General features: G+C 42.2%; 1 protein-coding gene across 13 annotated transcripts in view; it reads left to right on the forward strand.

Annotated features, from left to right (window-relative positions):
* fgfr3 (fibroblast growth factor receptor 3) overlaps window positions 1-24,120 on the forward strand; it is a 68,463-nt gene that overhangs the window by 34,464 nt on the left and 9,879 nt on the right. For 3 of the 13 annotated variants that reach the window (XM_082515483.1, XM_082515484.1, XM_082515488.1), the window contains exons 5-15: window positions 2,241-2,410; window positions 10,625-10,748; window positions 10,910-11,100; window positions 16,940-17,084; window positions 17,711-17,892; window positions 21,240-21,385; window positions 21,570-21,691; window positions 21,863-21,973; window positions 22,061-22,251; window positions 22,617-22,739; window positions 23,146-23,216. In XM_082515483.1, the coding sequence (XP_082371609.1) occupies window positions 2,241-2,410; window positions 10,625-10,748; window positions 10,910-11,100; window positions 16,940-17,084; window positions 17,711-17,892; window positions 21,240-21,385; window positions 21,570-21,691; window positions 21,863-21,973; window positions 22,061-22,251; window positions 22,617-22,739; window positions 23,146-23,216 (1,576 nt within the window). Of the gene's footprint in view, window positions 1-2,240; window positions 2,411-10,624; window positions 10,749-10,909; window positions 11,101-15,119; window positions 15,265-16,939; window positions 17,085-17,710; window positions 17,893-21,236; window positions 21,386-21,569; window positions 21,692-21,862; window positions 21,974-22,060; window positions 22,252-22,616; window positions 22,740-23,145; window positions 23,217-24,120 lie in introns of all 13 variants that reach the window. The other 10 variants (XM_082515492.1, XM_082515486.1, XM_082515495.1 and 7 more) reach the window with 7 other exon arrangements.

Raw genomic sequence — 24,120 nt, forward strand, 5'->3', positions numbered from 1 at the left:
GGCATAATTTCACGTGGAATAAACATTTGTTTCGGCAAGCTACTAATTGGCTTAATGGTTCACAGGAGGTGATTGTTACATCTGGAACACGTTGAATGAGAGGAGACTTGCTCGCATGAGCGACAAGTACAACAATGGGCAACAAATTACGAGAAGATTTCAAAAGCTTCATCCAGACTGCCTGACTGACGGCTGATCTCCTGATTCCACAGAGGAGAGCGTCAGTCAGAGCAGCTGAAGGTCCGCGAATAAAACAACCTTCGTGTGTTATGGTGACAAAACCACGGAGACTCCTTTAGTCCGTCCTGTGAATCCACCTAAGCATCTATTTTGGGTTATAAGCGTCATTGTGGCTGAAGGATCAGCAGCAGAAATATGTTTTCAGGCCCAGATGAGTTCAGGACCCACAGCAGCAGCAGCAGGGGAAGGAGGAGGATGAGGAGAAGGACCACACATTGGGTTAGAGACTTGTTTAAAACCTCACTGAGCGTTTCTGTTTGACTGAGTGTGTGTCTGTGTGTCAGTGTGTGTGTAGGGTGGCTGATTACCATGCCAAAAAACAATGTGTTCAGACTGCTTTTGGAGGATTGTCCCAGTGTGGAGTGTGGAACTTCGCTCCAGAGACAGAAAAAGAGAGATGGAGGGAGAGAAGTCATGAATTCAAACAGACACTTCCCTTTTAAGGTGGAAGCTGTGTGTGTGTCTGTGTGTATGTGTGTGTGATTGCACGTGGAGGGTGTTTGTCTTTGCGAGCTGGGGAGTCTCTAAGTCAGCCAGTGGTCTGTGTGCTTTATTAGCAGACACACACACACAGTCTGTTTAGAGGGTTCAGTAACATCCTGTTTGTTTGCTTTCTAAGAAGATAGGTAGGTGTCTTTAATCGCTGAACATCTCTCTCAGTCTGGTTGCAATTACTCTGTGAAGCTGAAGCCAGAGTTTGATGGTAGGAGCCAAAGTGTCAGAAAAGTATCAGAACACCCCAGACATTTGATAAATAGACACACAGTAGATCAAAGGCATTTATAGGTAGATGTTATATCGAACGGTGATTGACATCTCACCTGAGTTGCCAAGATGAGACGGGAATTTGCCCGTTCAGCGGTCGAGGGTGAGAATTACTTTTTAACTATTGCCTGACTCACTCAAATACACACACACACACACACACACACACACACACACACACACACACACAAGCGCGGCTATTGAGATGGTAATTAGCTCCACTCTCTCCTGCTGCATTTAGAAAGTAAAAGAGACATCTGATGACCGGTCAGCCAACTCCCCAGCTTTTGTCCTGGGAAGCACACACACACACAGATTATACCAAGAGGAGAGTGAGCAAGCCATGCCTCGTTGCTCTCACTCTCCACACCCACACAGCATGGACAATAGCCCTTCCTGACTCACTACGCTCTCTTTGTCCACCGTCTTCTCAATACAACTCAATAAATCGCCCTGACAGGTTTCCAAACTCTCAAGATCTCATGATTCAGACCAACTCCTCATCTTGTTATAGAGGAAAGATGGTAAGATGGTTTTGTCTGGTCCCCCCGTGACGCTTCATGCGTCCGTTTTGAGCTCTTTCAGCATCCGTCAAACTGTGTTTTACACCGCTGGCGCATCTTCAACTTAACTGTATCTCTGTGGACAGCGGGGAAGGGCCGACTTGGAAGAAAGATTGTTTTATCAGTAAAAAATGAAAAGGTTTCATTCAAACATCTATAAGCAACTCTTCCTTTGGGATATCAAAACAAAAGCCTCATGATTTACTCAAGAAAAACATCTTGAAATCACAAAAAAAAAGAGCTTAAAATGACTGAAAATGAATCACAGAAACCTAACAGTGTACATGTGTATTAGTCTCTGTAAACACTGCAGGTACTCTGTGTTGTTAGATGAGGGAAGACCTCTGGTGACACCACATCTGTTCTGGTATAGTGCATAACTCATCCAAGATGAAGCACTCGTTTAAAAAAAAGGGCAGAAGAGCAACTTGTCCCATCTGTGCCGTCTTTTAACAATTACAAAAACATGTAACTGTAAATTCCTGGAGGGTCTTTCCCCAAATGTTTTATGATCTAAGAGTAAATGGAAAACCGTAGACAGATCTGTTTGGAGAAAAAAAAAAGTGGCATCTTCGTATTGCGTGAGTCTGCCTTATCTATTTAATGTCTTTGAAATGGAAATATTTAAAAGTCTTAAGAGTTTTCAATGAGTCTTTTGTGTTTTCCCAACAGAAGCGCCATATTGGACCAGGCCAGAACGAATGGACAAGAAATTATTGGCCGTTCCTGCGGCCAACACCGTCAAATTCCGCTGCGCTGCGTCTGGAAACCCACCACCAACCATACACTGGCTGAAGAATGGCAAAGAGTTCAAGGGAGAGCAGAGAATGGGAGGCATCAAGGTGAGAGCAATAACATGTTAACACCTAAAGGTTAAAGGAGCAGGACTGTGATTTATAGATTCAAATCTTCACACAGCACCAAAAGAATCTGCTTGGAGGAGTCTCATGTTCTTCCCTGTTTGAGCTACTGTCAAAGTGCCTTTTAGCAAGGCATTTTAATCCCCTGCTGCGTGTCCATCAGTAGATCAGTGTGGGTGTTGCAATGTTCCCTGGTGTGAATGTCTATAACTGGGAGACTGTGAAGCAGAGTGCTGAAAGAAACTCACGCTCTGTGAATCTTCTCACGGTAAATAAAGGTCAGGAAACACGCCATAGTCGAGGACACCCCCGGCACTCAGAAACGGATAAGCTGAATATGAATTTAGGGTCAGACCGCTGTGCTGAAATCAGAATGGTTCACAGATACATGCATGCTCGCGTGATAGCTCAGTGTTGACAGTAACCCAGTGCAGCAGACAGCTGTTGTGCTCAGTTTTGTCATCGGATTCACTCTAAACACTAGGCTCTCGGGTGGAATGGCACTGCTTAAAGTAGCGGGGCTTGGTTTACTTTTGTTTTCCCTTAATGGCCCTGAGCTGCAGAATTAAAGGACAAACTTGGTGTGGTAAGACCATCGGAATTCAAACAGTAAAAACGTGTGTTTTGGTTCAAAATAAACTTCAACCTAATGGCACATAAATTCTAAAATTATGCCCAGAGATGTAAATTCTTTTGAGGGTCATTCAGCCTGTGTCTTATTATTTTGTCCTTCTCATTCTTCTCAGTGCTTTCCTAAAATGATGGTGGGGGGACTGTTTTAGATGCTAACATTCACATATGTGGTGAATTATGTAAGGGAGAGCTGCATTAATTTGTTACTTTCTAACCTGAAATTGCTGTCATTTCAGCAATTATGATTTATTAAAATGTAATCAAGTCATTACTAATGTTCCAGAAAAAAATGTACATGAGGTTTGCCAACATTTAGTAACATTAGCCACCCTAAGTTAATGCTTTGTCTGCACTTCTATACTTAAACTCACTAATTTCAGAGTATTATAGCGCTCAAATTACTAACTGTGGCTACACTGAGGGCTCTAGAAATATCGAATAGTGTCTCCTAACAGTCACTGTACACGTGGACAAACATTTTTCAGCCAGTTAAAGGAAGTATATATTATCAGATAATGACGGCGTTGTTAGCTAGCCATTACTAGCTAGCTAAGAGCTAGCTAACAAACTTTTTCATTTCGAGGCATTGCAGTTAAAACCCAGTTAATAAATGCAATTGGGTTTTTTATAAGCGTGTTAAACTGTCATCTTCACTGCTAAAGAATTTAGTATTATGTTTTGTGAAAGCACCACAGTTGTGCTAAACGTTAACGTTATTTCTAGATAGTGTTACAGTAGGCTGTCAGAATTCACATACTACACAAGTAGGTATGTAGAGGACATAGTACACTAACTGAGAGTGTATTTGCAGAATAATTGCTGAATTAAAAATGAGAAAGAGTGAGGTTAAAGAGTCAACTGAGACAGGTTTTTTATTACAGAAGAGAGGGAAAGTGTCCATTTGAGCTATTTCCTATTACTCTAACATTTCATCTTCCACTTTCAGCGGGGTAATCATGTGTCAGACTGCTATAGAAGCAGTGAGAGACATTTGGCCTTTAAAGAGTTAAATGTAATGAGACTCTTCAGCTATTAACAGTTTACAGAGATCTTCAACATCTGCTCCCAGCAGACCAACAGCAGTTGTCTCCCTCTCTCTGTCCCCACTCTGACACACACACAGATTCACACACACCTGCCACCAGTCCTCAGGACGCTCCAACTTTGACTGGAGTGGTTCCCTGACAGCAACTTTTAGCATGTGTAGTACACATGAAGATTAATGGATGAGAAATTTTGTTGTTAGCAGCAAATTAATCCCAAACTGAGCGCTCAGAGCACTTAGATGTTTAATCCAACTGTTCAACAAATCTCTGAGTTCTCCAAATCCCAGAGTTGTTCTGTACTCACCAGTGTCCAGTTAAAGAGCACAGCGGAGGTGTTTTTAGCATTAAGGTCTGGTCTTAATGTCAGCGCCATCTTTGTATTTTCCTCACACAAACTCAGCCTATGCAGTGTGTATAGCTTGGTGTGTTTGCCCCTGAAGCAGCAGTAACCATTTTGTACACCTTTATGCTTTAATACATGCTCCTATGGGATGCTCCATGTATAGTTAGAGGTCGATATGTATAGCTGCCTCTTCATACTAAGCCTTTACGAAGTATGTAAAGTCACATTGACCTCGGGCTGGCTTTATTTGAGTGTGAGCTGTGACACTAACAAGTCATTAACACAAATTCCTGTACATGCTCTGCTCTGTGTAGCTTGAGCAAAACAACCACTGCTGTGGGTTTAATTGTATCTGTGGCCACTTGTACTCTAAGGATAAAATGATTCAGTGGAATGGGACGTTGTAGTTGCAGTACAAGCGTAGGGACTGAATAGGTTCTAGTAGTGGCTTGGCCATTTCTGCACACTATGGCCTCAGTTATTTCACTGTTATAAATGGTTAGCATTAGCACACGTAAGAGCACGTCCTGTGATTATTAAGACATTCCTCTACGTGTCTTTATCAAGACGTTTTCACACGCTCCCCTCGTCCCTCCCTTCTTTCCCAGAGATGCTTCGAAATCCATTTAGCTAATCACCATGTGACCACTGTTGGCCTTAAGGGAGGTGAACAGAGAGGTCATCCTCTATAAAATCACAGTGCCGGGTGACAGACAAGTCTGTGACCCAGCTACGTTTCAGTGAGGTCAAGGGTGACAGCTTCAGTCCATCTCAATGCCAAGAACTGCTGCTCGTCATGTTATTCTGCTACTATGCACACCACAAATAACGCCCTTCTTCAAATGCAGACCAAGAAATTTCCATAATGGCTTAATTTGCACTAAAAGATATTAACACTGAAAATCTAGTCACATTATCCTCGGTTAAGTTGATTGATGTGCCTGATAGTATCTAATATAATTTAATTTGCCTTTTTTTTGTTCCTGCCATATGCTTGAAGTTGTTAGTCCACAAACTACTTTTATGCTTTATTCCTTAATCCTCCATCTCTTATTTTTTTGTCATTTTAGACACAGTAACTAATGCCGGTCATGTTAAACATGATCTATTGAGGATACTTCTTTTCTCAAAAAAGTCTAAACTTGTAGCACAAAATGATATTTACAGGTAATAGTCATTAGTCTTTCAAACTAACAGCTAAAGTTTGAATAATAGTTGTGTTAATAGAAATATATTGGTTCATCTTAGTGGGCTGGGGGTGGTTAGGGGGGTCTCGGAGTCCTGACAGCCTGACAATGGCCTCTTAAAGACTCTATTCCTCCAACAGGTCGTCAAGGTGAAGTCGCTTCCTCCAGCATCTATACTGAAATGACAAGATCATTTTTGATGTGACAGCCATGGTTAACTTTGGCTGAACGAATTGGCTTCGGATGGGGGGATGAAACGACTCTGTCGCACATATCTCAGGGCTTGGAGTGTGCTGGTTGGGGACTGACTTGCTAACTGATCCATGCTGACGGGCACAGTGGAGTCCACTCCATGTAAGCGCTGCCCACCAGCCAGTTTGTCATTTTCTCTTGAGTGCCTTCAGATCTGCGGACGTGTGAGAGAAAGGCACTGACTGAGTGGACCATTAGGGTCCATTAGCCACCTACAGAAAATACGTCCTGTCTTCACGCCAGAGTGCTTGAAAACAGCCTTTCCGAGGATGCACTACGTTCACCTTTGTTGCTTAAAGACTTCCGCTTTAACAGAGGGTTTGACAATCGCTCTTTTCTTTTGCAAATATGCACACGTCTAAACTAGTCTCCGGTTTTACTTTTCTTTTGAAGAATTTATTGAAATGTAGGGGGGAAAGTGGCACATTGACTCTTTTGTCGATCACCATCAAAACTCTCATATTTTAAATACAATTAAGATGTTGACATTGAGCATTTATCCTGAAGGTATCTCAAAGCAAAACAGCTTACGTCTATTTTCAGTGGTTACAATGTAATCAGGGATAAAAGTGCTCTCTTGAGATTAAGGGTATCTTTTACAGGAGGCTGAAGGAAAATGATGGCAGAGATAATGTCATCTCTGTGGTAAAGAGATTCAAAGGTGTTATTGTAGGGTCTTTATCTTACATGAAGTGTCTTGAGGCAACTGTTGTTGTGATTGGGCGCTATAAAAATTAACTGAATTGAATTTCAGAACAGGCAAGAAAACAAATGGCAGAAGGCAGGATTGTATTAATATTCCACCCATTTTGAAGCATTTTTTCTGGCCACACAACACTTTTTTTTTATTAGATCAATGGATTTTATACTTTATTTTGCATAACTAAACTTTTTAAAGCTCTTTCTAGATTTTTTATTTTATTTTATTTTTTGTAGGTCAAGCTGCATTTACCAGCTGCTGACAACGGTATTATCAGACAGTCTGGCTTTCAGTGTTAATGTCTTTCACATGCTTTCCATTCTGGAAGGTAATGTATTTCTGGGGGAAAATGCTGACTACAACAAAGGGATTGTTTAATTTACAGAAGAGGATCAGCAGAATGATCCGTGTGTTAGCAGCTCCAGTGTCAGTATTTGATAGTCTAACCCTACAGGCCTGTATATTTGTACACTGACACCTTTTTCCCCATGCAAGCTGGAGGCTGTTTCAGATATTCACTTAAAATCTTGCAAGCACTTTACAATTCTGTTGAAATGCAACCGAGAGAGCTAAGCGGTGCATTAGCTGAAAACTAAAGGAAACTAAATAGGATGTGTGGCTCATTTATAAAATGGAAAATAAAATTCCAGCAGTGCGATGTGCCGGAGCATTGTTCGCCTTTCCAGACAACTGCGGCGCTCCTTATTGTGAAGGCCAAGCCCTAAAGGTTAAAGTTCAGCCGTCTATTGAGCCATCAGATGGACGTGGCAAGAGATGGGCGTGTTGTCAACCCATTGAGCCAGCCCGAGCCTTCGACAGACAAAGTCATCGCCGTTGTATGATGCCACATATGGCGGATGGGATTTTGTTGTGCTCATGCTAAACTTCGGCAGCACAAGCGAGGCTAAAGCTGACAATGTAATTATTGTGTTTCATTCCTTCCAGGTCGCTCAGCACTTAACTGATTTTTCAATCCCTGTTTTGACAGCTTTCCAAGACGGGGCTCTTAAACTGGCTCCACACTGTTGCTTTTTAAGACTTTAAGCACTTTAAATCCTTGTTTTTTCCACTCCGGATTTTAACACAGCCTGGATTGTGAGTCTCAGTAGGCCACGCAGGAATTTCTACACATTGCAAGATTATTTTTGGACTCCTTTTTTTAATTTTAGACCAGCCGCACGTCTTTTTCCCCTCTCGGTCATTTTAATCAAACACATCGCAGATATCAAAAGATAGATGATCCAATTTTTTGTTGTTTTTTTTACTCATATACTTCCATTTTTACAGCCTTCTGCTGTCTTGCAAAGCTAAACTTTACCAGCTTTAATAGCAACCCCCTTAGGGCTGCATCTCTCTGTTTCTACCTTCTCTATGGGTCAAATTAGACGGTAGCGCAGATCCGGGCCACTGGTCCGCTCTGACACACTCATAAATTCTGGTAACTGGCCCCGCTGGTTCTGACAGAAGCTATTTTGTGAGGTGAAGACGGAGAGTTTGGACTATAAAGGGAAAAGAGCTTCCTGTGTTTTCTCAGACAACTAATACACTGCAAAAAATGTCAGCATCTTTGCCAGTCTCTCAAGCTCGCTCAGAGTCCAGAATTTGATGAAAAGACGTGAGAGAATCTGCCCATTGGATGAGGGAACTGAAGTGTTTTCGATGGCAATCCCGGTGAAGCAAAAGGAAATGCCTTGAAAGGCAGTTTACTTTGTCCCAAAATATTTCAGAGAAAAAATTAACACAGAATACAAATTTCAAGTTGTTTCTCTGTCCTTCTCAGACTCCTGAAAAGCTGGTAATGTCTCTTTCAAAGTGCACTTTTTGCAGTGTAAAACTGCCTGTCCATTCCCATGGCATGCTCTGTGCGCTCCGTACATCCACAGCCAAAGCCTTAAAACCTTTAAAGCCTTGTATGACTCTAATGTAAGCTGCTTAATAATTTAATTCTGGTTGGAATCTGGCATGATTGGAATGGATAGGATTATCACATTTGGGGACTAATGCTACGAGTTCAACAGGGGTTAGCCAGTGTAACATGGTAATAAAAGCCAGTGATGTGTGTTTAGAAAATAATGAAAAGTGCCAGGAGGAATTAAAGTAGAATGGCACTCAAAGTTAATTATTACCGCAGACAAGAAGTTCGGTTTCAGTAGCCACGATATTAGTGGCAGTTAACACTTTAAAACCGAGTGCGTGTATCAGACACAGATGTCTCGGGCTAGGTGTGAAATCAGAATCTGCAATGTAACAGCAGCTGTCGTATAAATGTAGTTGCGCAAAAGCTCCATCTGAACTGAAAGTTTGCAAAGAGTTACAAAGCAAAGAAGTCATGCTTTGGATCGCTCTCTTTCTGTATCTCCTGGTGGTCTTGCCCACTACTGAGCTTGAACTTGTTCTCATATTTTACCACCTTTTCGGTTCCCCCTGCATGTGTCGCCTGTTTTCTGGGGGGTTTTTATCCCTTCACTCCCCTCTCAGCTCAGCTCAATCCCAGCCACCACAGCACAAGGCGTCACTCAGCTGCTCATGAGAGCAGCCATTGACTTCGGTTTGACTCCTGTCTCTGAGAGGGGTAGACGGGGTGGAGCCAGCCCCTCTGAAGAACCATTTGCCAGCGTCGAGCGAGCCTATGTTACCACGCAACTGCAAAAAGCACACACAGGCATAATATTTACACTGTTACATTATTTTCCGTATACGCCTCCAAGAGTGGGAGTCAAGAAGTGTATACTGTAAGACAGACAGAGGAGAAGAAGAAGAAGTAGGGGAGGAGAATTTGATCCTCGGCATACAAATATATACATATATATATATATATATATATATACCTTCTGTGAATGGCTGGCTGGCCACCAAAATGTGTGGGGTTAAATGTTTACAAAAACATTAAACCTTCTCTGGGTCGGCACATTTTCCTTTGCGGGTGATGTTAAGTGTTCCACCCTGAAAAGCCTCCTTGTTGACATCACTCACTCCCGTCGTTAGTAATTCTGACCTCTCGCGGAGGAGTTCACTCTGCTCCTGTCTCGCAGCGCTAAGCGCCACACGTTTCCACTTAAACCGTGGAGGTCATTCCTCTCGGCCCGTGGAGACTCTGCTTATCGATGCGTGGCGGGTTCTGTCTTTGCGCCTCGCGGTGCCGGACCGCTCGTACGTTCGCTCTCCCATCCGATAGACTTCTGAATCTGTCAAGTTAGTATCTGTCTGCTGCTGCCATCCAGCCACACCTGGTTTGAATTACTACACACAATTCAACACTCGGGTCTCCGGGGATGGCTTGCTCCTGAGTGGCACAGTGGAACCACTTTCAGAGGTGCAAAAGAAGAAAAAAAATCCTTCTGCCCTCACTGCAGGCGGAGAGAAGAAAATACTTCTCTGCTATTTGAAAATGTCATATTTCATCAAGTCATGATTCCAGTTAGTTTAACTGGTTTCTCAAACATATGGCGTGTGCTGCGTTCTTTTTCTTGAAAAGGCCGTTCCTTGTGATTTATTCAAAGCGATACCTGATGGCACCACTCTCTGCAGCTTCCCTGGCCGCTGCGGGCACGCGGAATAATTTCCCATTAAGACTTTAACACCACGTCAAAATATTGCGTTCTGCTAATCACATCTGTTCTGCATCAAGCGGGATGCAATTAATAAAAAGAGGTTACAGTTGTGTTGTCGTTTGAAATGTTTGTTCAAAAGGGTTTGCACCTCAGTAAACATGCACTGCACAAAGGCCTCTCCTGTTTACCGAGCGGTGCGCTCTGTGATGTTTTATACCAAAGGATATCAAAGGAGGGAATAGCTCTGACAGTAGAGAGGACGCTTTTCTATAGCAATAGCTGATATTTATTGGAGCAATTTCTCTATGGTGACCGTCTTATTAAACGTAGGAATATACTAAATGGGTATTTGTGTGTTGCTCTCTTGAAAATATGAAAGCAAATTCTCCCAAAGACTTCTGCACCCTTGTCATTTTTTATGACATATACTAAATATTCTCTCCTCTCTCATCTCCGTCGTCCCTCCACCCCATCCAACCCCAAGCTGAGACACCAGCAGTGGAGTCTGGTGATGGAGAGCGCCGTGCCGTCAGACCGGGGAAACTACACCTGCGTTGTGCAAAACAAATACGGCTCCATCAGCCACACCTACCAGCTCGACGTGCTCGGTGAATGTCTTTTCTCTTCTGCTGTTTTAACAACACATAACTTAACACACAGCAATTATAAAAGAGCTTATTTTTAGCTGTACCTTAAGTCTAAATTTCCTGCAGCATATTATTGCCACAAATGAGTTGTGGTAATGACTCTATAATTTCTTTTTCCTCAGAGCGTTCACCTCACAGGCCCATCCTCCAGGCTGGTCTGCCAGCTAATCAGACTGTGGTGGTGGGCAGCAATGTGGAGTTTCATTGTAAGGTTTACAGCGACGCCCAGCCTCACATCCAGTGGCTCAAACACATTGAGGTGAACGGCAGTCGCCTTGGCCCCGACGGTGTTCCCTACGTCAACGTGCTGAAGGTGGGTCTGTAGCTCAGAGCTCTTTGTTTTACATCTGTAATGAGCCTGAGTCTCACTGCCTGGAGTCGATCTCAGTCTGCGATAATTCTACTCATAATTAATCTCTCCTAATAGTTCTGTTTAATGAGCTTTTACAGTAGGTGGGTCTGTGGGGCCCACAGGCTGTTTTCGCTGCAGCCTGAACCCGAAGAGCTCATTCCTCAAACACCATACCTTCATTATGGGGAAAAAACACACACCTGCATTTTGCGACATACCACACCATATAAAAATGGATTCTCATAAACCTAATAATAGCCCTGTAAATAATTTTCTCCACTTAACCACGGCACCTGCACTGCTTCAGTTTATTCTAATGCTGGCCTGAGCAGTGTGGTTCCATACTGGTGATGATGGAGCCAGTTCACTTATAATTACAGTGTTTTATTTTCTTTCTCCTTTTTCTTATTTGTTCCTTTTTCTTTTTTTCTACTCATTTATGTCATGATGAAACAGTAAGAGGATATCATTTTTAAGATTGTCTCAGACACACAGCTCTGGCTGTCAGCACAGACGTTCTAATTCAATTCAATTTCAAATCAGTTTTACTTGTTAAGGTCCAAATCGTAACCGTTGTCACCTCAGATCACTTTATATCGTAAGGTAAAGGCCTTATAATAACACAGAAAAAACCTAAACAATGAGATGATCCACCCTAAAGGTTATAAGTCTGATCAGTCAAGGTGGCCCTACGTGTTTACTTGCTTGGGAAAGAACTATTTAATTATAAATCGAGCTGGAAAATGATGTATACGTGACTTGCATTTTCAGATGTCCCTGTAGATTAATCACAACTTTTCTGAGCTATTCAGCGTTGCCCGTCTTCAGTTTTTGTCCTTGCCCTGATGAAGCATCTTTTAGTTTTTAAAAAGATATTTTAATCGCATACTTCCTCATGAAGTATTAGGAAAGTGTAGATAGGATTGTCCTCAATCAATCGAAGAGAGGGCAACAACCTTAAACCCACTTCGAGGCGTGTTTTTAGATCTGGGGTCTAGAAAGGAAGACTCCCATCCACATCGCAAAACCCGAGAGGGCTTAGCTGTCTCATTTTGACCGCCCCCCCTCCTTTTTTTCTTTTTTCTGCCTCTGGAGAGAGAAAGAGGAGAGGGTGAATAAAACAAACATCTGGTTTGGACTAAGTTAACTGCTGTGGTGGCGGCAACGCAGGGAGAGAGGCAGGCTCTGCTAACCGCCACTGCCGTCAGATGTGCTGCGTCGCGTGGTTTGAGGAGGAGGAGGAGGAGAGAGGAAAAAGGGAAGAGGCAACCAAAAAAGCCATGGAAAAAATTAGTGGAGGAACACGAGGAAGGGCAAAGTCAGCAGGGAGAGGGAGAGAATGTGTGACAGATTGGTGGGCAAAGATGGAGAGCGAGGGCGAGAACGAGTGGCTGGGGTGTCAGAAAAGCAGCGAGACGGGCGGGAGGAGGGGACGAAGGAAATAAGATGCAAACGTGAAACAAGAAGAGCAAGAGATAGAAGCTGAACAAAGCGCATGGAGAAACGTCACAGTGTTAGCTTTTCACATATGAAAGTAACTGTCCAGGTACAAGAGTGCTCTCAGGTTGCAAATAGATTATTTTGGAGCTGAAGCCTTTAGATGATAACCTTCCTGAGTTGAAGAGATGCTCAAGGCCTGAGTTTCTAATCTTCTAACACATTATTAGAATTATTATTAAAATTTTTAAATATCTTCACACTATGAGTCGTGAGCTTGAAGGTCTGGGTTACTCCATCTTGACATTAAAGTTTCATTGACTTTTAATGTCAAGTCATTTAAATAAATAAATGAATACCTTCACTTGTTACATGAGACGCTCTCCTATCCGCACGTTCAATATGAGGCTATATGAGCCTGGTAGTTTAGCGAGGTGTCCTAGGTGCTCACTCATTTAATGTTGAAATGTCACTTTAAATCTGCTGGATTCACAGTTATTTTATGACTTATTAAAACACTGACTGTGCCGAAGCCTTTTACATCAATGTAGTGTCATTTAATTTATGCTTGAGCTGAAACACGTGGGTCGTTTGTGGATAAGAGATATGGTTGTGGGTGCAGTATGTTGTCTTCGTAACTTCACGACTTCAAACACAAGATCAGCATATAAAGTGTCCAGCAAATCTTTAGAAATGTACGTCTGAGAAGGTGGAGTAAAATAGAAAGCAAAAGGACTGAGAGAGTGAGAGTAAGACAGAGCGAAAGAGGAGGAGAAAGAGAGAGGCCAACAAAAAGAGAGAGAAAGAGGGGGGAAAGCAAGCCTGTCAGCCCAGACTGCGGCTCCACGCTCTATTTTCGACTACCGCATAATTGAAACAGTATTTACTGAGATTTGTGTGTGCCTCCCTCTCTCTCTGTCACTCTCAGTCTCTCTCTCTAGGCCCACCACAGTTCACTCAGACATGATATGCTCTCTCGTGTGTGGCATATACTGTAGAAGTTAAATACAGCTTAGGGTGAGACGAGGGGGTCAAAAAAAGAATTTTTCTTTTCTTTTTTTTGAGAAATGCCTGAATCGTTCTTTTGATGCCTGGAAAAAGAGTTAACGATGAGTGACTCGCCCCGCACGGGGGAGGGAGAAGGAGACGTCTGGAGCCAAGCCGTGGATGTTCATTAAGCAACTATAAAACATAGAATAGAATAGAATAGAATAGAATAGAATTCAACTTTATTGTCATTGCACATGCACAGGTACAGGGCAACGAAATGCAGTTTGCATCCATCCAGAAGTGCTTTAGTGATATAGATATATTACAATATATATTAGCAATAATATAGATATGTGAGTATATTACAGAAATGGGTCTATTATGGTATGTTATAATGTACACGGTATGAAGTATGTTGTGAATATTCTATAACTATAAGTATGTACAGGCTGTAGTGAGTACAAGCTATGTACAGGATATGAACAGGATATAAATATGAAAAAGTATACAGAATATGAAATAAATAACTTTACAGAATCTGGGATATACAGCTATACAGAAATGGGAACTATGCAAGTTGTAAACAGTTGTAGGATTAAAGATTATCGAATGTACAGAATGATTATTTACACAGAGCTATACAGTAGTGCAGTTAAGATAAGTGAGGGTGTAGATAGTTTCTACAGAGGCTATATAAAGTGCTAGTGGTTGTGAGTGGTGATATGTTTTCTCCTTTATGCGCCGGGCCCGTTTAATAATTTAGCAGCAGTTTCTCTGCGAGCGAAGCACCCAGTCAGATCGTGAGTGTTTACACTCACAGGTTTACACCCTTATAGGACTGACATACTGTAATGCCTTTAAACTAGCAACAGACAGCGCGGATTGGTGCGAGTCTGCAATGTATGGTTCGTGTGTGTTCCTGTTGTTGTGTGTTTATGATCTTACAGGTTTGACATGTTGCTTTTAATCAACAAAACTGACAGAATGACACTATGCCTCACTGTATCACTCTCACGTCATGTTAGCATAGCTTAGCATAAATCTGTAAACAACTGGAAAGTCATAGAACTGGCTGTCTCTGTTTTTTTTTTTTACAACAGCAGCTTATAAAGAGGATTTATTCATCATGCTTTTCATTATTTTCTATCACATATATACTGTTACAATAGTGGACTAAATGATGAGGATGATAAGACTTCTTTAAATGTTCAGTTTGAGGCAGTTTTTTCCACTGATGGCTCTCTGTGATGTATGAAAACACACGGATCGGCCAATCAGAAGAAAGTTTGCCTTAAAGAGAGAGAAGCTGGATCGTTTTTGAGCTGTGAAGCACGTAGAGCTATGTGGAGATAAGAATGAGCGTAAGAGGTCCCCTTTGTTCACAATAAACAATGAAACTAAGCTAATAACACAAAAAAATGTTGTAAATGTAAAAACCAATGTGCAGTGCTTCTTTTAGATGTGTGTGTAGTATGTAGGTTTGCATGTTGTTACTATGTGTTTTTGCAGGAGCTGTGAAGGCCTCACTCTGCCTTTCAATTTTCCCTTTACAGAGTGTTGTCAGTAAACACATTGAGACCCACAGTAAGTTGAAACTGTCCAACGTGACAGAGAAAGATGCCGGGAAGTACTGGTGTCGTGCTTCAAACTTTGTAGGAAAGTCAGAAAACGCTTTCTGGCTTAACATATACAAACCAGGTAAATTCTGAACTCTGGGCGAGAACCGTCGTCACCACATTTGATCTGCTGTGCCTCTTCCTCTCTGCAATGTTCCTCTTGGTTGTGGGTTTTGACTGGCTCGCTGGCTTGCTGACACCTATACACATTCATCAGTGAGGTTTGAGTTCTAATGCTCGCATTTAGTTAGCTAATGGCCATCATCTATTTTAGCTCCACTTTGTCTTCCTTCCCGGTCGATAAGAGAAAGACAATATTGCGCCATTAATTAATGCAAAAACTTCAAAAGTCACACACACACACACACACACACACACACACACACACACACACACACACAGATTAAAGCCCACATAAAACCTTTACTGACCAAAGCGTACCCGTACACAAACAAGCCAGTATTGATTTCTCTGGGAGAGCATCCTCCTGCTATATTAATGTGCTTTTATATGAGAGCATGCAGCAGGCGTCTGGATGTCAGTGTTCATTACTGAGGCACGGGGAATAAGTCCTCCACCTCAGCCTTTACTAAGCCACATCCAGCACTGCCTTTGAATCAAACTAACCTAGCGGTCATCACACCAAATGATATTTGAAGAAAGAAAAATCGCAACTGCAGTGATGCACTTTTTAGGCTGGGCTTTGGTGCTTAAAAAAAAAAGTTGATGTTGATGATACTCTTGATATTTACAAAAAGTGCACAGTGACAAGATGGCGTGTAAGAGGTGGGAACTCAGACCCTGTTGTATTTCTGTGAGTTCCTTTCTCAAGGCACAAACTATTTAAGACTAAGACTGTTTAAATCAAGCGTGCAAACTGATTTACTAACGTTAAATATCTGCACAATTTAAAAAGCTGGGGGGAAAAAAGGGTTTTTTGTGCTTTATGGCGCTTTATTAAATCACCCATAAAACTAACCAGGCCTCTGAGCTCTATTTGGGGATTGCGGACCATTTAATAAATCTGGCTCTCTAAATTTTACTTGTAAAAAATTCAGGTGAAATCCCATTTTGGTAATGACATCTTGCAGCAGTAATCTTAAACTAAAAATATCTTTTTAAAACATCTTTACAAAACCCGGTGCTCATTTGAATTTGTTTTCTTTTAAAAACATAAAGGATCTAGGACTGATCCTTGAGGCATTCCTAGAAAAACACTGATCCAAAGGCGCAAATCACTTTCCTCTCACAAACACACAAAGACCTTCATAAGCAAGTCCAGAACCAAAGGCAAGCTTTGTCATCAGGTCAACTGTACGTGGTTCAGTTTAAACTCACGGGTGCATTTGGAGGCAACAGAAAACTCTCCTTATCAAAGAAGCTTACAGAAGTCTGTAAGAAATATTTTGTGTTAGGAAACTCTGTTATGACACTTCTGCCTGTTCTAAATGTGGAAATGGATGCCTGTGTCTTACGATTCCACATATGAAAGTAAATCACTGCTACAGTCTAGAAAATTCTTGATAGGAGTTCATTACATCAAAGAGTGCCTGTGGCGTTAGGCTGAACCAACGAGCTTGTCTCACAGCGTGGTGTAGGTGCTGCTTGGGTGTTTTCAGGTGTGGGTGATGGTGCTGACAACAGTAAACAGGACTGTCCTTTCCTCCAGGGTGCATTTGGTGTTTCTTCTAAGAAGCTTTCGCCTTACGATATATCTTCTCTCTCTGTCTCTTTCTCTTCCCTCTCATCCTCCACAGACGGCTGGCATTAACACTACAGATAAGGAGCTAGAGGTTCTCTTCTTGACCAATGTGTCTTTTGAGGATGCGGGCGAGTACACTTGTCTCGCAGGGAACTCTATCGGCTTTTCTTACCACTCTGCTTGGCTGACGGTGCTTCCAGGTATACTCTTCACTCTGTGGGTCCATTTTCTCCCACCTGTGTTACCTGAAATGTTAGAAACGCCACGAAACTTGTTTTGCTCTGCAGCACAATATTTAACATCAATTTTCAAACCTAATTATCATAGATTGCTACTTGTAAGCACATATTTTAAGTGCGTCGACGCTCTGTCACCATCCCTTTAATTTAACCAACCGAACATGCAATCCATCCTTCACTGAAAGGCGCTTTTTAATCAGAGCAGATCGTCTGCTCAGATGTCTCTGGGCTATGAGGCAATTTAACGACACTTCAGCTTTTGCTTTTCAAGACAATAATTGCCTCCCTGAGGAAAAGCGTATCACAGGTGCAATTACCTGCAGCAGGATAAAACTACACGATGATCACACCGTGGGTTGCTGCCCCAACCCACGGTGTGAATGCGAGCTTTCAGTGAGGAACAACAAGTTTCTGATCTGTTTCTCTTTTGATTTATGGATATTTCTTCACAGAAAATGCTCACTAAAAATCCATTTGGTTGAAGTGTGCTACTGAACAAAGCAAGCTATTTTTGAGTGGGAATTAAAACAAAATGCTGTGTGAATTTGGTGAATTTCAACTGACTTTTCACATTTTCCCTCCTAAAGCAGTGAGTCCACAAAAGGAAGACTACTACGCCGACATCCTTATCTACGTGACAGGCTGCGTGCTCTTCATCCTCGCCGTGGTCATCGCAATCCTCTGTCGTATGAGGATGACCACGCAGAAGACTCTGCCCACGCCTCCCGTGCAAAAACTGTCAAAGTTCCCCCTCAAGAGACAGGTAACAGAAAGTAGATACAAGATTTGCACAAGACTTTCCCAAAACCCTTCTTCTCTCTGCTTGTCTGTTTAATGCAGCTTTTAGTATATAACCCAGGTCAAACTAAGAAAGGAAGAGTTTGGGGTATCTGTCATTTAAATAATAGAACAAAGTATAAATTGGTTAAAGAAGGTTTCTACGCGTCTGTCTGTCCTGTTGTTTAATTGGCGCTGTGTTGACGATGGACGGCAGCACACTGGTGACATGTGTTCACATTTATCTTGGAGCAGATTTGGTTCAGGGATATTTATGCGCTCCTGTGACTGTCAGTGTTGGTTTTAGATTTCACTCTGAGTGTATCACACACTCTCTCTCATCAACTGTTTGCGAAGAAACACAGAGTGGAGCAGCTGCATTGCCGCAGCTTTTAGTCCGAAGAACTCTTCGTGACTTCAAGCTTAGATACAGTATCTACTAAGATCGGGCTAATCATGCTCAGTTTATTATCGAACAGGCTGTTATTGAAATTAAAGCAAGTCTCGAGGGCTGAAGGAATAATTTATTTTGTAAAAAAATTGTTGAGCACTCTTCCAACAAGAGTTGAGACAAAGGATTGATCATCTCTTTATGTAAACACAAAGCTAGAGCTAGTAGCGGGTTAGCTTAGCATAAAGAGTAAAACCTGGGTACGCTAGCTTGACTTGTTAGTAAACACTCAGAGACAGACCGACAGATACAGGATTTTTTTTTAGACTGATGTTGATATTTTAACCCTTCAAGCTCTTTTTCTGACCTTAGTGGTTTCTGTCATATTTCAGGACTGCTTATAGAACAAAATTATTGGGTGCACATCAGACGTTAGCATAGCTGGTCTCTGCTTATGCAGCTACCCTTGAAAAAAATAACAGAAACTGCTTCTAATGGTCATCAAACCACATCCTTATTGATTTATACTGAGATGCTAAAATTCGTCATTATCTGTACGGGGGACGCTGTCAGATGTCATCTTTTTGGGGGTAGAATTAAGACGCACGAAAAAACATTTCCTCAACATTTGTTATGCAGTTATTTATTCATGGATCATTTGCTAAGATCAGTTGCGGATCGGATCGCGAGTCGTCGTCACCATTTTACGCTCTGTTGTCATCAGTTGCAGAGCGCCCTCTTGTGGACTAACTATACAACGTCAGCACTGATATAATGGTTAAAGTGTGTTTTCTTTGTCTCTTCTTTACTTTTTTAATTGTTATTTATATGCCGTTATAAATGCTGATTCTTATATGTTGCCAAATAGCTAATATAAACCAATTTTTACTGTGCTTTACTGTGAGCAGCTCTAATGCTAACTTTTAACAGATATATGAAGGGGGCTTTCAGTTTTTAGGTTAAATCAAGATAATTCTTCTTTTTTTTTTTTTTTTTATAATTTCTGCTACAAATAGCATTTTGTGCAATTTATTGTTCACGGTTTGTTTCCCTTAAACAAGCAAAATCATATTAGGAGAAATGAAAACACACTGATGAGGCTTCAAAAAATAAGATATCAGATATGATACACTTGGCAGTACGGGGTTAAAAGGGAACTATTACGCTCTTTTATAAGTCCAAGTTATTATTTTTGGACTCTAGCTTTGCATGAATCACAGTTCAAGAAATCCTGATTTATCCTACGTACTGTAGTTTATCTTCCATCTGAAAAAAGCTTTTTTACCTTCAACCTTTTCTCTAAAGAGAAGGTCGAACAAGAGGTGGGACAAATAGGCTTCTGTGCTCAGAGCCAGAGCTGTGAGTCTGGGTTGAGCATATTAAGGATAGCCACTTTGAATGACATCACAGAGAGCCAAGAACAAAACAAGACAGTCAGAAACAGATTATTTAGAGCAGTCGCACTAATCCCTGTGAGCCTTTAGCTCATTACTTTTGGTCTCTTACAGTAATTATAATCCAGGTAGGGATGTGCATCTTACCATTTCTCTCTGAATGCCAAGATTGTCTGAATGTCTAACATGTAGACGAGTTTGCGATTATCTCTTCGGCCCCACCCTGCTGGCTCCCACTGTGTGCAGGACATAGCCACTATGTGTGTCTGTGTGTTTTGTGCAAAATCCAGCTTTCCGACTCCATAATTAAAGGGTTGTGCATCTCAAAATGGAAACGATGCATTTTTAGAAAAGAAAATATTATTTGAAAGCCATAATGCAGTTCTTGGAAAACAAACAGACTTTTAAAACCACGATAAGGTTTCAGCTGTAAAGGCTGTTATACAGTCTGAGGTTGGGTTTTTTTTGGTACATAAAGAAGTATTGTTAGGTTATATCAAGTAGAAACCTCAACTATCGAAACATTTTTTAATTGTAGCCTCTAAATCATTTCTACTTGTGCGGCGCTCATATAAATGGTCTTATAAGGTAGTGCAGGGAAAGTTCTTATTGCATTTTTCTATAATCTTTGCTTCGTTTTTGTAAAGCTAATCTCCCTGTTCTCTCCTTTTTTTTTCATAACTCTGAGTAAATCTCCTGTAAAGCTCCTGGCATGTTCTATCAGATATTACTTTTCATGCCTCTGAAATTGTGGTCAGGGCCCTTTTTCTCATTTTCCTCCAGTCAAGAAGTCTGGTAAGTGGACATGTTTGTTTCAGGACCCCACCTGAAGGGTCTGAGCCGGCAGACCCTGACATAAACAGATCTATCAAAAAGCAGACCCGAGCCATCGTTTTTTTCCCCAGCAGTCAGATAAATGGCGGGAGGATGCCGAGCCCAAGGGCTCAGCGGAATGACCGCAGATCCAGAAATGGAGCTTGTTGATGGATGGAGATGTCCACCCCACCTCGCCACTCACTCGCCCACCTCTGCATCCTCCTTCATTCATCTTTGTTACCTCTCGCTTCGTCCCGTGCGCAGCCACAGGCCTGCTGTTTGTAAAAGTCACTGACATTGGTCTGGTCCCGAGATGTGTGATGTTTCCCAAAAAGGGTTTTATCTCAAGTCACTGAATGTTGTTCTTTAAACTTCAAAGCGGTTTTGAATTTGACTGGATTTTGCACTGGATGTATTTTTGTCAGTTTTTGTTTTTTTTCACCCCCCAAAAGAGTGTCAAGATTTTCAGTGTGTCACGAGAAAAGATTTCTTTTGAATATATTTTATGTTTCAGGGGCTGGTTCATTTTCAAAAACATCAAAAATATTAGGACTGTTTGAATAAATAATAAAGAGTCAAACTGATCTGAAAAAGGAATTACTTATTCATTATTTAGTTAAAAAATATTTGGTCAAAGATCACGGTTAGATTTCTCTTTTCCCTCTGTCTTTATTTGAATGCCTGTCACCAAACTCTTTTTCAGAGACTATAACAGTTTATTCTTTTGTACCCAAGCAGGTGTCCTTGGATTCCAACTCTTCCATGAACTCAAACACGCCGCTGGTCAGGATCGCCCGTCTGTCGTCCAGCGACGGCCCGATGCTCGCCAACGTCTCGGAGCTGGAGCTGCCGTCCGACCCCAAATGGGAGTTCCCTCGGACACGGTGAGGAAAAAAGCACACTGCACGCGCTCAAAAAAAATTATTCAGTCAAGTAAATTATATTTCACACTTTACATTGTGCTTATGTGACAAAATTACATGTGAAATTTACATGTAATCAAATTACTTAAAGTCTTATGAGTATACACACTGAACTCCAAGTCTGAAATCTGGCCACTTGTTTCAGGCTAACTCTGGGTAAACCTCTGGGAGAAGGCTGCTTCGGTCAGGTGGTTATGGCTGAGGCTGTTGGCATCGACAAAGAGAAGCCCAACAAGTCGCTCACTGTTGCTGTGAAAATGTTGAAAGGTAAGTAATCACTGTGGCTACCCTGCAGGAATGAATACATGACCTTGGCAGTGACAGTGCTACCATGCTCGCTGTTGTTCTGTTAGTCTTGTGTACTGGATTTGCGTTGGTTTGATTGCTTCGGTTCGTATTTTCGTCAGTACAAATGCTCCATTGATTTTCTTATCTCAGATGACGCCACAGATAAAGATTTATCAGACCTGGTGTCAGAAATGGAGATGATGAAGATGATTGGGAAACACAAAAACATCATCAACCTACTCGGAGCCTGCACACAGGATGGTGAGCGCAGAGTGCAGTAACAACAGAATTAATGCAGGACTTAACCATTGCCATGAAAGTCATATTTGTTCTCTGTTTCCCGTGCAGGTCCTCTGTATGTCCTGGTGGAATACGCCTCCAAAGGCAACCTGAGGGAGTACCTGCGTGCACGGCGGCCACCGGGCATGGACTACTCCTTCGACACGTGCAAAATCCCCGATGAGCAGCTCACGTTCAAAGACCTGGTGTCCTGTGCCTACCAGGTTGCCCGAGGCATGGAGTATCTTGCGTCACAGAAGGTTAGCCACGTTGCTTCACTTTAACTCAGTTATCATATAAAAGGATGCTTTGGCCTGCACTTAACTTCTCAATCAGACAACCCCCTATGAGCAAGCACTTGGCAACAGTGAGAAGGTAAAACTCCCTTTTAACAGGAAGAAATCAAGTCCATTACAGCAATGTGTTAATTGCGAAATTGAAAGATAATTAGATTAGTGAATTAAAACTCTAAGTTTAAACTAAATTTGAGGCTTTTAAAGTTCAGTTTGTGCGTTTCATAGTGCAAAGTAAAACTTGTCAACTTGCATCAGTGTTTCAGTATATTTGCGTGTATGCGTGAGTGCAATGCGCCGTGTGTTTGATGCATTTGTTCTTCTTCCCTCAGTGCATCCACAGAGACCTGGCAGCCAGAAACGTCCTTGTGACGGAGGACAACGTTATGAAGATCGCCGACTTCGGTCTCGCCAGAGACGTGCACAATATAGACTACTACAAAAAGACCACAAATGTGAGGCTCATTCCTTCAGTGCTGTCCTTTAGGAAAATATTATGTGTTTGAAGCGATACGATGGGATGGTATTGAATACAGCAGCAGCTTATTACATATGGCTGAAAGTCTTTTCTTTCAGTGTCACGGTCGGGTCGCATCTCAAAAGTAGAATTGAGCAGATTGAGCAAAATTAAAAGTGTATATGCGGATTCCACAGTGTTGATATGAATGTGTTTTCAAGCAAAGGCGTTGCTGCGAATGAAGCACCGAAATGGTCATCAGATTTCTGAAGCTAGCTGAAGTTCAAGCTGTGGTGGTGGCAGCGTGACTAGGCTGAAGTTTGTGTGTTTGTGTGAGTGTTTGGTTGTCAGCTCCGTACAGAGTGCTTCTGCTGACCCAAGCGTTTCTGTCTCCTTTGTTTCAGGGTCGTCTCCCCGTGAAATGGATGGCTCCAGAGGCTCTCTTCGACCGGGTCTACACGCACCAGAGCGATGTGTGAGTTTGCACAAACTAACCGTCACATACCAACTGCCCAGTCGCGTGTAAGCGAGTGCACCGGCGGAATCCGGGTGTTGAAATATCGTGACTGAGCGTGTTAGCATCAACCGTGTGCGAACATGGAATCATAACATTCCCTTTCCAAATATCTGCGGTTCACCTGATAACCCCCGAGGTTCTCGCGTATTAGCCGCGGCGCATTCCTGCATTTGTTCTTTTAATCTCTATCCAACGACAGCAGAGAGAGATAGGAACACAACAGAGTCCCGACATCTTAGTGCTGTTTTATCAGTGAAAATCCAACCTGCCCCAGAGCAGGAGGAGATAAAGAGGGTCAGTTCAAAAGGAATCTGGGCAGCAGAGACAGTTTTCACAACCTCTGATTGCTTCCGTGTTGGCCACGATCAAGAGAAGAAAGGTGAGGAGGCGAGGCGGCCTGCCTTGCAGTAGCTGTAACATACCACCCCCCACCCCAAAACGTCTTCTCAACCCCCAAGCCCCGCCGGCTACAGCCAGACGCCGTGTCCCCAGCACAGCCATCCAAGCCAAACACAGGCCCCTGTCAACACTGGCTCGCCGTGTGATTACACTAGACTGGGAACAGGCCGAGGGGAGAATCAGGCTTCTCTGTTATTTCAGCAGGTCTGGATTACACAGTCAATCCTCCCGCCAAACCTCCTCCTCCTCCTTTTATACAGTAGTCGCTCTGAAGCCAGTTTACTCTCACACACCCTGGGGGACCTTGACTTTTGACTCGCAATGATTTCTTATTTTTCCCCCTTTTTTTTTAGGAAATATGATGGCGAATCAATTAAAAAACAATGAAAAAACTGTAGTGCATATTGTTTCTCCTGTCAGATTCATGCTTGTTGAAACCCTCCTGGCTCATTTACAGCTGTAA

The sequence above is a fragment of the Aulonocara stuartgranti genome (genome assembly GCF_965226115.1).
Source record: "Aulonocara stuartgranti genome assembly, chromosome: 19".
NCBI classification, from domain to species: domain Eukaryota; kingdom Metazoa; phylum Chordata; class Actinopteri; order Cichliformes; family Cichlidae; genus Aulonocara; species Aulonocara stuartgranti.